General features: G+C 32.7%; 1 protein-coding gene across 1 annotated transcript in view; it reads right to left on the bottom strand.

Annotated features, from left to right (window-relative positions):
- LOC145570247 (callose synthase 10-like) overlaps positions 1-14375 on the bottom strand; it is a 45737-nt gene that overhangs the window by 30190 nt on the left and 1172 nt on the right. Inside the window, exons 2-12 of the mRNA XM_081629285.1 lie at positions 12586-12683; positions 12237-12400; positions 10686-10794; positions 9496-9606; positions 8766-8891; positions 7071-7160; positions 3281-3378; positions 3029-3146; positions 2789-2917; positions 2195-2271; positions 2027-2105 (exon numbers count right to left, since the gene is read on the bottom strand). Of these exons, the coding sequence (XP_081485411.1) occupies positions 2027-2105; positions 2195-2271; positions 2789-2917; positions 3029-3146; positions 3281-3378; positions 7071-7160; positions 8766-8891; positions 9496-9606; positions 10686-10794; positions 12237-12400; positions 12586-12683 (1199 nt within the window). The remainder of the gene's footprint in view (positions 1-2026; positions 2106-2194; positions 2272-2788; positions 2918-3028; positions 3147-3280; positions 3379-7070; positions 7161-8765; positions 8892-9495; positions 9607-10685; positions 10795-12236; positions 12401-12585; positions 12684-14375) is intronic.

Below are 14375 nucleotides of genomic sequence, written 5' to 3'. Positions count from 1 at the left end.
AACAACACATAATCAGCACATAAACAAAAATGGAGATAATTCATGAGAAGTGACAGAACTCCAGCAAACAATACGTACATAAGCAAAATCAACATAATCCCACTGCTTCTAACAAATATACCACAACTGATGGGTAATACTGTAAGAGGGTATTAGTTAAAGCAATTTTAACCTAAACAACTTACACTAATGTGTCAAAAAGGCCTTAGCTGCAACTTCTTCGAAATTTATCTTTGGGTAGCAATTACAAAAAATTGCATGTTTATCCCTATCAAGCCAGAAAAGTAAGGGTGTATGATACACACAGGCTTTAGTCACTCCAAAACAAAATTTACATTGTACCATGTAATATTGATATAAGCTATACATTGGGGCAGCAAATATACAGTTCAATAAACTTAGAATTGAAAGTTGGAGGAAAAGGGAATGCAGAGCAATGTTACCCAGTAAGAATTTCGACTCAAACCGTGGCATCGGAATGCTGCCTCTAGGGAATCCGATATGATAGATATCTTAATTCGGAAGAGGGAGGGGTGGGGAGCTCTATGGCACCAAACAAGGTGACATGATAAAAGCATTTATGAGCTTCTTATCATCGGTCTCATCAGAAGGAATTCAATTACAGGCTAAGAAAGAGAAACAACGATTGTAAGCTGTGTTAGTGTGTTACTTCAACATGGCCATTTAGGCCTCATACTTGAGTTGACCCAACAGTGATCCGGGTATGGACTCCGTAGCAGATTCGGGGAAGGGCAGTTGGACACGGCAGTCGGCAGCTTAAGGGAAAGCAAAAAAACTCGATGTGTGTAAATTGGGGTTGTGCCACGTGATAGAATTTTTATACTACAGCTGTACACTACCACAGTACCACTATTTTTTTTTCTTTTCTAGTTCATTCAATTATTTGTCTTTTAGAATTGTACGTTACTACTATTTATCTTTTTTTATTGTCAACAATTTCCTGGAAAACTTTAAGAGATAGATTTTCCTATTTTTCTTTGACTTTCCCACTTCATATTTCATTTTCATTTGTTTTTTATTTTTTTGGGAAAAAACATCATTTTTTATTAACTTTCTTTATTTGTTCTGTGCCCCCATACCATGTCAAAAATAAGGACAATTTGCCAAGCCCAACACTCAGATACGTAACCATATCCGACGCCCGTACCAAGTCCGAGTAACATAGCTTGTCAGGTAAAGAAACCATCCGATCTCGCTGCCAATGCTTCTTTGCCCCCCATAATCTCTCTTATGTAAGACTATACCACAAAAGCTAACGTCCATGCAGAAGAAAATATCCAAATAAATATTGGAAGGCTAGAATAAGGACGTTTTAGGAGATATGCCACAAGAGGTTCGGGTTCGACAAGAGTATTATACTGTAATATCATTTTTCCCTTGACCACAAGACCCCCAATTCATCCATCCTTTATGATACTAAACTTTATCCGGAAGGCAAAAGTTCCTCTTATGGTGAGATCTTTCATAAGGACTTTAAAGAAGAAGAAGAAGAAAATTTGGTGGGAACAGAATGCTTGGAATTTACAGGTAGTTTTTGCACATGATTCAATGTGGGATTGAGGAAGTTACTGACATCCTATATGGAATAAAGCAGCTGGAGATTAGAAACTTATTTATTGGGGGAATTACAACAGAACAGGGCAAATTTGTAACAAGTTTCTCAATATTTTCCTATAAAAGGACTCTTCTGCAGTAGTTCTGTTTTCATCATAACAATAGATTTATAATTAAACAAAAATTAACAATAAAAGGACTGGATTTCTCCTCCAGGCTTCAGCAAGCTATGAAGCACGGGTAAATGAACATTTGGTCAAAATCATACCGGGACAGGATTTAATTGAATTTAAGCACCATTCATGTGACGAAAGAAAACTAATTTGAGCACTTAAATCCAATATCATATAGAATTATATACAGCTAATAACACTTCAAATTTACAATATATTATAAAAGTTTCAGATACAAATAATTATACATATTGCAAATATATAAATATCATACTAACCCTTTTCCATTTATTCGGTTTTCTCAAAAATGCTGAATCCCCCTTCATTGGCCATCCTAACTCAAAGCATGTTGGCGACCTAAGAAAGAAAGAGGGATACTAAATTATAACAATGTCAGTGGTTGCAGCATCACAGATGACAAAAGCTTAATTAAGGATATAACAAACCAGAAATATTCATTAAAATCGTCATAATTTCTCCATTTTGAATGTGCTGCTCTTCCATTGTTATTTCTTTCAGCTTCCTGCCCAATCAATATATTCAGGTTTTATATTACCATACAAAATTAATGCTTTGGATACAAATTTGAAATAGCTCTGGGTCATTGTGGAACCTAGTCCCAGTCTAACAGAGCTGATTAATTAATATTGTCAGGCTCATTCAGCTATATTTGACAATTTGATAAACAACAAGAACACATGTTTATACTAACAGATTTATCACCCCTTGACTACAGAAAAAAATGGCAGTAAGGGTGGAGAAGCCAATTATTTTCAAAACTAAGAAAAACAAAATAGGATGTTTCAACTAGTAAATATTACCTCCATTCCTAAATGATAGAATTACACAAACTGTCGCAACAGAGACCAAGGAGAGTAGGAGAGAGAGTTTAAAGAGTAGGTATGTGTAATACTGAGGAGAGTGTATAGTAATGAGGTTTTTACAAGAAAGTAAGAGAGTTGTAACTTGTAAGTGGGGTTTATATATTTTTTGTTTTTAAAAAATAAAATTAAATGTTGCCCAAAATAGGAATAACTGACCTGGACTATTATATCATATATGGGTTTTATAACTTTCTCTAAAAAGTTGACTGAACCATTTTCCAATTTACAGCTATCAGCAATATATGCTTCACCATGGTCTAATATTGAATCTAACTCCTTTGCCATCTGCAGACACCAAGTAAATATATCAATCTACAAACTTCAAGAATAACAGAGTGGGAAGAATAGTTGCAACAATCAATAAGGCAAAGAAAAAACTCAAGGGTGGAAGCTTACATTGTGGAAAATGTAGCATATGCATTCAGGAAGAAAACGAACATTGGCAGCCTCCCCCCAAATTAGAAAGTACAAGGAAACTAAAATAAGCTTTCTCTCCCGAGTAATTGCATCAGAACTGAAAGAGAAACCAAGAAAAGAAAAAAGAAAGAGATAATGTCATTAGATGAAAAAAGGATAGCTGCACCCAATGGCCCATGAAATACAAAGGAAAAGCAAACAAGGTCTCATAATTGCAGCAGGTTGCGCAACCTATTCCATGCAATCCGTATCCGCAAATACTTGCACCATTTGAAATAATTGTCCAGCACTTTCTGGTAAACTTCATACACAGCTTTCTCATCTATTTTCTGCACAGGGAAAAGAAAAAAAATCAGCAATCAATCAATCAAAGCCATAATCCCATAAGTGGGGAAAGGAAAAAAATCAGCAAGCAACACAAAAAAGAAAATAGCCTCTCAATAAAACGCCTCAAGAAAATGTAAGCACGCAAAGCTAAAAATCAAACAACCTACCACAAGTCCACAACAATATTCACACTCAACATACACAATTGCAACATTAAAAGTGATCAAGGCATTATTAAACAATAAATATTTTTATAAAGCAAATGTGAAGAAAACATATAATACAAAACACCTTCGCTGCCATTACAAACGTGGGAGTAGTCAGCCATCTATTTTACAGGACAAGGGCACAAGTATTAATGAAAGGTATGAATCTGAATGCCCGATAAGACGATTCTTAAATTTTTTGATAAGAGACCATCGTCCTAATTTTGAACACGAATACGGCTTTTTAAAATTATTTATATCTTTTTTAATGAGATTAATAAAAAAAAAATTATAATTTGTATTGTTATAATACGAAAAATTGCTTTAATAAAATCAATGGCAGGGTGGGAGGGATCCGCATGTTCAAATGTGGGTAGGTGCAAGAAAAGATAGATAAAGTTAGTGATAAGGTTTCATAGCGGGGAAAGAAACAGGTAAGGTAAGAAAACGGAATTGTCAAAGATGGTATTGAAGTAGAAGTTAGTCGAAGTTTTTTTAACACCACTATACCAAAAAAATGAGACGGTACTTACGAGTACAAAGGGAGTACATATAACCAATTTATAGGTAATTACAAAAATAAAATGAAACAAGCTTCATAATTTTTTAATCAAAGCTTTGTAGGAAAGCTTCAACAAAAGCAATTCAATTTGATTTTGGAAAATTCATAGTTTCAATCCAAGATATAGTATTTCACAATATTAAACCATGTTGTTCAAAGGTGGCGAAAGAGCTATACATTTATAATTTCCCTACAGCAAGAGTATGCAATTTCTGTGATAAAGATTTAGAAAATTAATTTAAGCTATGTTACTCACACTCGGTTACCCACATCCGTGTCCATCCTGGCTATTTTTATGAGCAACTTGCACAATTTTAAACAAAAATAAAATAAAGTGTCCAAATGTCCTAACCAAGTCAGAGAATCAAGAGACTGTTTATGCTAAATGAGATAAAATGAAGAGTTTGAGGAACATAGATAGAAATCATGAATGTTGACAAGCAAAGAGAAATCTTGATGATTTAAAGATCCTATGCTTCAGTCAATACTCTTTCTCATTCTATACAAATTAAAATGATTTCAAAGTTCAACCAATAATCACTCACATGCTTGTTGGATTATATATTCTTTGTCACTCTTAGATTAAAGTTTAATGTTAGGCTATTAGTTGATCATCTCATTATAGAGTACTTTATAAGCTAGGTAAAAGCAGCAAGGAATGATTTTGGATTAACTAATGTGGCTCTTTCCATTAGGTTTTATGTCACAACATTTGGTAACAACAATTAGGAAAACTATGTAAACAAAAAATTTTAGAGGTATAAATATCAGCACACTATTCTTAAGAGTTCAATAAAAGAGTCAACTAACATTAATGAGGGAAAATAAGTAAATAAGCATTTTAAAGGGTATAATTTTCAAAATACTATTTATAAGAGTTATCTCAAATTTTTTAAAAGGTAGGGAGGAAAATGAAAAAAAATAAATAAATAACAAACCAAAAAACTATGCCACACAAGCGGTTAAAAAAAAGGAAAAATGCCAAACATGCAATTCAATGCACATGCATAAATGAACATTTTTACGGTTTAAAAAAAAAAAAAAAGAAAGAAAAAAGCCACAAATGTGATTCAATTCGCATGCATAATGAAGGTAGATATGTAAATAGACATTTTTTAGGATGTAATTGGCATAACACTAATCATAAGCGCTTGGTTGAACTTTTATAAAGGTAGGGATCAAGGAAATTAGGAGACAAATTAAGTAAATTATTGACCCTTAGAATGTGTGCTTAAAGCAAGTATTAGTAAAGGCCTCATAAAATGCATGTGCTTATTTATTATCATATTTGTCAATTGAAAGGTGGCATTTTCGTTAGTTCATTCATTCTCGTATGACCGAATTAGGTTATAAGTTACATGTTTAACTAGTTTGTTTGGGTATTGAAAGACATGTTACGTGAGAGAACCTAACTAGCCATTCATGCATTTAGGCTCTTAATTCTTGGGTTGTTATGGTTTTATGCGCGCTTGGAAGGCTTAAAGCAAGTTATCTTGAAATTCCAAATTAGATTTTCATCCCCTCATCATTCCGTCCGTTCGTACAATACGTAAGCACAATTATAATTAATGTTCATCACATTTACATCTTATCATTAATTATACTTCTACTCTTCTTCATTACCTTTCAACCACTTATACTCTTAAAAGGCAGCAGCAAGAACCAAAACCACTCCCTCCCCCACCAGATGAATACAAGCACAAATAAAACGCCAAAATACATATACATATACATATACAGAACGGCTCTTGTGAGAACTCCTATATGTGAGAATTTTTCTTATGTGAGAACACTCTTTATGTTTTAAATTTTTACCCGTATGTTTTAAATTTTAAATCTGATGTTCTAAACTTTTCCTTAGGTGATCTAAATTAAATCAAATGTTCTAAATTAGTACTCACATGTTCTAAACCATAAATTAATTAAGTTTGATGTAACAAATTTTAAATAACTTATTCCAAAATTTTAACTTATATGTTCTAAATTTTAAAATGTATGTTTTAAGATTTTTAATTATATGTTCCAGATTGTAAAGCGTGTGTTCTATTTTTTACTCGTATGTTCTAAATTTTTTTACTCACATTTTGTATATTCTATATTAGTTGTTCTAAATTTTTATTCACGTGTTCATAATCTTAAATCAAATGTTCTAAATTTTACTCATATATTCTAAATTTCATAAAGCAAATTTTATAAATTTTTAATCACTTGTTCTAATTCTTTAATCAGATGTTCTAGATTATTACTCACACATATGTTTTAAATTATTATTCATATGTTTTAAATTTAGATTTGAGTCACATGTTCTAAATTTTAACTCGTATGTTCTAAATTTTTACTCACATGTTAAAAATTTTCAATCAGTTCTCATATAAATATGAATTCTCACATATGGGCCTATTCTCACCGGATCCCTCCCCTATATATATACTTCCTCCGTTTCTTTATAGTTGCAACACTTCTCTAAAATACAAATGTCATAATAGTTGCAACACACTATAATTGGAAAGTATTTTATGTCAAAAGTTATACTATCACCCTTATTATAATCTCATGACCCACTAAATTATACTCTCAACAATCTCTCTCCTCCATTTTTAAGTGTTTTAAATCATATGAGACCCACTTTTCTTAAATACCGTGAAAAAAAGTGTGTTGCAAGTATTAAAAAATGGAGGAAGTATATATATATATATATATATATATATATATATATATATATATATATATATATATATATATATATATATATATATATATATATATATATATATATATATATATATATAATTTGCAACGATTTGACATAAAGTAGAGAGGAAAAAAGTCTAATCATTGCAAATAATATGAAACGGAGGTAGTAAAAGAAATAAAGAAAATTTGAAAGTTCAAACATAGCATACTCCAAACAAACAAAGATACTCACAGGATCACGCTCATCTGGAAGCCCAAGATGAGATTGTGCATTTGCAACTAAAAGGATTACATTTTCACGTTGATTTCTTATGTTGTCCCTCTGCAAAAGAGAAATTTCAGCGCAACAAATGCATAAGTACAATCACCAAAACAAAGAATAGAAAATAGGCACAAATCACGTTGTAATTTAACTCATACATTGGAGTATATAATCGCAACACTCAAGACTTTTCTTTATAAAGATACAAGCTTAAAATACAAAAGTGCAGTTTTAAATATAAAGGCAGAACAGAACATCCATCAGCATTCCAGCAAAATGTTACTTCTTTAAACTACAAGTATCTCTCAAGAAAACTATGACAAACTGTTCCATTAATTAGTCATTTAGTCCATGATGCAAATCCAAAACAAATACTAAATTCTTTACGTGTCACCCAATAACATGTTTACCACAATCGACTAACCTCAAACCTTCAAAATAACTCTTGAACTAAGAAGAATAAAAGGCATATTCGCAACCCCAACATAATTTGAATTAACACAATAGGTAAACCTTGTTAAACCAAAACAATCAAAAAAGCAGATTTCCCAAGTATGCCATATTTTAAAACTTTAAGGATAAATAATCACTTGAAACCCTCAGGTGTTAAAAATGTATATCCTTTTATCCACCGTATTCTTTCAGTTACTTTCTCAAAACTTCAAGCCAACCTTCAGATTTAACCTAAGATCTAATTACGATTAAAAAAAAGGGCTTTGACGTCCATTCCATGGTGGTCAGTAGTCACTTCATAACCCCTTTGATCACCAATATCTTGTAATGGACCAAACTAACGGCCCCCTACTCAAGCCTAAACTGCCAATCAGAGTACGCTATCAGAGAAGGGGGGAAAGCAGCAAACACCCAAGCACCGTTGGCACATGAGGGCAAAGCTAATTAAAGCCTGCATGTTCTGAAAGAGAGGAAGAGCAACACCAAGTAGTGGAACGGCAATACTAGCAGCAACAGTAGTAGAAGACTAAACTAATGAAGTGGCAGTAGCCTGGAAAATGTTTGTCTTGGAGAGAAAGCCATGAAATTAGACTATTGTAATTGAGAGTAGTATCCATGAGATACTTTGGAGAGTGGTTGCCTGAAGTTACCAACTATCAATCAAGGTTCAACCTTTCAACCTTTTTTTTTATTTGTTCTTGCTTTACTGTCTATGCTTCATATTTCTGCTCTTGCTTGTTAGATAGTGAGGGAGATTAGTGAATCCTTCACAAGTGGTATCAAGAGTAGTGAATCCTTCACATGTCTTTCTTCAATCTTCTACCTCTTCTCATTTTATGTATCCTATTCTCTATATAGTTTTACTAAACAATAAACAAACTAAAGCAATATTGGAATGTTGCACATTGAAAAAAATGAATGCTCAAAAGAGCTATAGAGTAAAGACATGATGAAAAAGGAAACTATAATCATGTTAAGGGGAGAACAATGGAGGAACGGACTGTTTGAAACAGTAAATACGTGGGCACGTGGCAGAGGGACAGAAGGGGGTAACCTCATACTAATTAACGAACAACAAATAATACAAGGATATTAAGCATTTCGCATTGTAGTTAAACTCAAAGGAGTACTGTGACCAAAAACACTGATTCAAAAAAAAAAAAAAAAAAAAAAAAAAAAAAAAAAAAAAAAAAAAAAAAAATCAGAAGAAACCTGGAAACCAAAGGCATATTCCAAAAGATCGAACATGTCCACATCCCGATGGCCAGGAATCTCAAAAGCAGCAGGTAGTCTTGGGAAACTTTCAATATACCTTACAGCAAATACAGCACCTCTAACCTGATTAAAGCATGCAATAGTCAGACTCAGTCATAATAACTTCCGCAAAACACTAGTACAGATGAAAAATTCAACCAAACAAACCAGAAAGATAACCAAAGGCTTAACAAACATCAGAGACAAAAGAATAGGGAAACATATTATTGGGTACGGAATGTCATAACAGGAAATCTGCAAGAATTGACAAAACCTTAAACCTTGATGACAGAAAAATAAAATAACTTTCTAAACAGACAAAAGAGCAACAAAAACATGTAACAAAATCATAGCATAAGGCTGTACTACTAGATGAAAATAGATAAAGATAAAAGCAGGGAGACACAAGCACGGCACAATACGTAAGAAAAAACCTGTACTACTTCCCTCCAATATTTTTTGCAAATTTTCTTTCTACATATATTTTTAATCAGTACAATATAGAAGCTCTTGGAAAATAATTTATGAACATGAAAATAACAAGATGGTTTTACATTTTACATCCATGTATAAAATGTAATCGAAAACATATTTATTGTCCACGTTAGAACCATTGACCTCATCTTTTCAGCAAGTAGACAATATTTAACAAGAGGCAGAAAAATAGAAACAAGACTAGAAGTCTTACCTCTGGGAAAGCTCCAATGGCATTAGTCAAGGAAGGAGCTTCCAAAGGAATAATGTTGTATGGTGTGAGCTCGCCAGATAATGTAGCATCAGACTTTTCTATTCTCCTTAGCTGCAATGGACCCATCCAAAGACATATGAGATATAAATTACGTAGATAAGTATCGGCTCAAGGCAAGTAAAACTTAAGTTTTCAGGTAAGAAATAATCATGAACTAAATCTACATACAATCATACATAATGTCAAACTGAGAAAAGAAGGAAAAGAGACATTTGTTTCTGTTTATTCACACACGGTTCACAGAGACGAATAAAAGCATAACGATAAACCACGAAATAGAGACTTGGAATAGCAACAAAAAAAAATTACTTGCCATTTGTACAACGCAAAAACATGTAAGGTCATTGATTTTGACTGGCAGACAAGGTTAAAAATGACTACAAGTACAGAAAGTATTGATCCCAACAGCTCTGCTTCTCTAAGAGTGAGTATACATATTATCTAACCCTTCCAAGATATCGTCAAAGCAAAGAAGAGCACCCTCTTTGACTATTTGATGGAGCACAATCAATTCAAAATTAAAACACAATGGTCAATGGAGATAATAGATTTCTTGATTCACTCATGCTCAAAGTCCTTTAAGTTTTATGATTTTATAAGATGATATGAACCTCTAGAGGAGCATGATTAACTTACCTCCATTTGAACATAAAAATGGTCAATCAAAATTATATAGTCACCATTAAACTGAATACAAATCCCTACACAAAACCCAATATAACTTAGAGCTAGCAATCATATAATTTCAAAAATTCACTACATAACTGCACTTCAGATTAACTACTCACATTTATCTAAATCCACAAATCAGTACCCACCATAAAATAACAGAAGATTTCTGATAGAAGGTGCATCAGGGTGGCATAAATGGTAGCCAAAGTAATGAAATAAGTGCTAAAGGCAAAGCGTTGCAAGTAATTAAAACAGAGGAAGTATAAATCTTCATTTGGTGCATTATATTTTCTACTAAAAGCTATCTTCTTTTTTTGGTGATTGATACAAGCTATATTCATTGGTTCAATTTGTAAATACTGCAGAGGAAGTGCAAGCAATGAAGCAATAATATATGACGAGAGTTATAGTTTATACAAATACTCAAAAATCTGGAACAGTCCATAATTAAACCATACTTCCTCAAAGATTAATCTTCCCACTTCAGGAGCCGCATCCTTTGCTAATTCCTTCATCACTTCAACAAGAGCCCTCAATGTAGCGAAAACTTTCCTCATTTCCACCAATCTGAAAGAACAGAATATATAAATGTAGTTTCTCATCAAACTGATAAAATAAAATTCTACATAAGATATAAAGAAAAAGAATTATCAAATCCATAACTAGCTAGTGCAGAAGTGAGAAACTCGTTAGCTTGTAAAGATGTTACAGATACTGGTTTTCATGACTATAGAACACACGGATGTGCATGAAGCATTGGAAAATCAGAAACCAGATCAATGCTACCTAGTTTCGGAACAGATACACAATTAAGCCAAACTTGGTTAGTCCAGCACATTGCACGAATTAAATAACTATTTATTTAATTAAAATAGTAGTTGTTATTCTTTATTCAAAAAATGTGTAGTCATAATCTCATTAAATTTTTTGAAAGAAATATTTAGTAGTTTGGAACTTAGGATAAAAAAAATAAAAAAAGAGGGAAAAAAAAGGATGATGTCAACAATAGTTAAGGTGGGAAAAATATTCATAAGAGGTCAGACATGTGTCCATCAATTATGTCAGTATAGCCTGTTTTAGTGATAGTTAATATTAAAACACTTTCACCATTTGGAGACGGGATTAGCAATTTAGGTAGCTATCCAAACCATTAGCCAATGATTTGTGGAAATTTACTTTCAGCTTAAGTATTTGTAACAGATAGTCAGATACCTAACAGACGAAATGACTATGGACATTAAGAAAATGGATAAGATCTAGAATAAACATTCATAAAAGAAGGAAAGTAATTCTATACAACTCTCAATATCATAAGATAGGACACTTGTAAGCATATCCCTATATCTGCAGTATAAAATTTTCCCATGAAAAGCCTTTTGGAACCAATATTAATCAAATACTCACATCTGAGGCTGCACAACAGCCATTCAGAGTACTTTAGACAACAATTATGCTATTAGAAACTCAAAATACTGGTAAGGTGTTAACATTAACTTCGTTAACTAAGTGAAGAATTTATTACAAAATTCAAAGAGAACTTCTAATGTGATCAAACTTAGATGCAAAGGAAAAAGTCAACACAAAGAGGCATGATATGCACAAAAAAAAAAAGGAAATCAAAAAATTAATAGAAGAGAAGACATTTTAGGTTCCATCCTAGTGGTTTTTTAGGTTAAACAATAAGATAGTAACTTTGACTAACAATATATCTTAGGTTTTTCCATCCTAAGTTTATGAGAATTTAGCAACAAGATAGTATTTTTAATTAACATGGTTATAGCTAGTGAATAAGCCATACAAAAAGCTGCAATCCAAAATCAACTCTCTCCATATAAATTTATGAAGAGATAGATAATGCACCATACAGGATCAAACACAAAAAGCAGAAAAAAAAAGTAATATACAAGCAGTCTATGAACCACATCAGAGTAAAAATCCCAATAGGCCAAGAAGCGATTACTCGATTAGCAATATAAAACATTACAAATCAGAGTAGAAAATCCACTTACTCTCCAAAATTGGTACTAAAGACCCCAGATTCTCGCCAATTTTGTTCTTCACGTTGAATATCATCCACTCTGTGTCTTCTCTTGTATTGGTGATAAAATTCCCATAGGCGTTCAACATCACGGTTACGATCTATTTGAGCTCCATCCCTTTTGGCAAGTTTTTGCTACATAAACAAGCAATTTACAAATATTCAAACAATAATCAAGGACGAAATCTAGAGGAATACTTGCACATTGGAGAGAAAAAAAAATTGCCTCTAAATAATAAACCATATTAGCACCCCTAGGCACTAGCTTCAAAGATAAATTAGGTAGGAATTAATCTAATTACATACAATTGATGTAATACCTTAATGACAGCAATCAAACCAGTCTTGAACTGAAGGACACCTCTGCCTTCACTATTAGGATCCAGATTCTGTGCCATAGAATATGCCTGCTCACACACTAGAAGACAGTACAAAGGTATTTACATTAAAACATCAGCAGGCAATATAGATTGTAGACCAGACATTGCTGATTTTGCATCAAACTTATGCCACAAGACCATGCTAATAATACATACATTAAAGCAGTAGTAGCTAGTAAAAGAAAAAGGAACAGAGTTACATCAATGGGAAATTCAATGTCATTCAACATCATATGCAAAAGACCCATGACAGCACTGAGCTAATGGTGCAGCTGTCTAGGCATTATACAGCAACAACACAGTTACTATTTATTGACCGGTTTAAAAAATATGAGTATAGTTTTGCATGTTTCCCCTTACATCAATTCCTACGTAAAACTTTTCTTGCTTCGAAATGTAAGGGAAGCAGTTTAAACAACACAGTGAAATGAAAACGGGAAGAACTGATCAAACAAGTGCAGTAGCTTCCCAAATTCAATGATTAGATCAACAAAATAGTACATTTCATGCTATTAATCTATTTACCATTATTAGCAAGCGCAAGAGGGTGACTTCAAGGGGAAAACTACAATAATTTGCACATTCAAAGGCGAGTGGGGCTCTTTAACCATGATGTATGTTATGTACTGTAGAGGTGGAGACTAAGAATTGCGCTCTTCAATTATGACATAAACATCCTAATAGAAAGCTCACTATGAGCACAGAAATGATGCCCTGTATAAATTCAAAGTACATATAATTATATGCGTGGCTAATAAGAAAAAATGTGGAGGATTTAGGTAGTTAGGCTATGTTTAGTTCACATGATCTCATCTAAAGTTTTCTGATTTGGTATGATCTGATTTCCACATTTGACCAAACTTTGACTTAATCTGTACACTAATCCGTAAGATTAAAAAAAAAATTAAAAAAATAACAAAATTCGCAAATGAGATGTCATTAGATTCATATATGAAACTTCATAATTTTTTGAATTACGAAAATGAAGATATTCAATGATAAATAAAACAAATAAAAAGACAAGATTTGATCCAATTATTTCTGAAATAAATTGATATCAACTTAATAAGTTGAACCGAACATAGCCTATGCCCTGGTAATTAACAAATTTTTGCTAAAGCAGAATTAGCAGAATTTTGATCTCAACAAGACATCAACTGCCATAGAGGTGCTAGATATGATCTTCATGTCTTCCTTCACAGTGAGATGGCTGTTATTTCAGGCTTTTTGGGTTAACTCCAGAGGTTGGGTTGTGCTCTTTATCTTTGTTGGGACAACTACAAACGAAGTGGTTTATATTGGAAAGAGCAAACAATAGACATTTCTTTGATTGGAGGTGATTTGGTCCTTAAGAACTTGATTGGAATATAAAGATCTACTTTGGAGTAAGGCTAATGAAAAGAATATGATAAGGGAACAAAAATGACAAGCAAGGTTGTAACTTGTAAAGGAGAATCATCCACAATGTTATTGTATGTTCTGACTCTTCTAAGGCATATGGATTTTGAGTCCACTAATTTCACACCTATTTGACACTCCTACCACGTCATTTGAAGGGAAACAAAATGTTGAGACCTCTCAAAGAAGGAATCCGTCACTAACAATATTTTCATGGACATGGAGAAATCATTTGGTTTTTCAGCTAGAAATACCAATCACAACACTTATTAGCACAAAGGTTAAGGAGGCTGGTAATCATAACAGCTCACATCAAGTGAATGCTTGAGCCT

Source organism: Chenopodium album, chromosome 12, assembly GCF_948465745.1.
Source record: "Chenopodium album chromosome 12, dcCheAlbu1.1, whole genome shotgun sequence".
In the NCBI taxonomy this organism is placed as follows: Eukaryota; Viridiplantae; Streptophyta; class Magnoliopsida; order Caryophyllales; family Amaranthaceae; genus Chenopodium; species Chenopodium album.
This window is presented reverse-complemented; position numbering and strand designations above follow the sequence as displayed.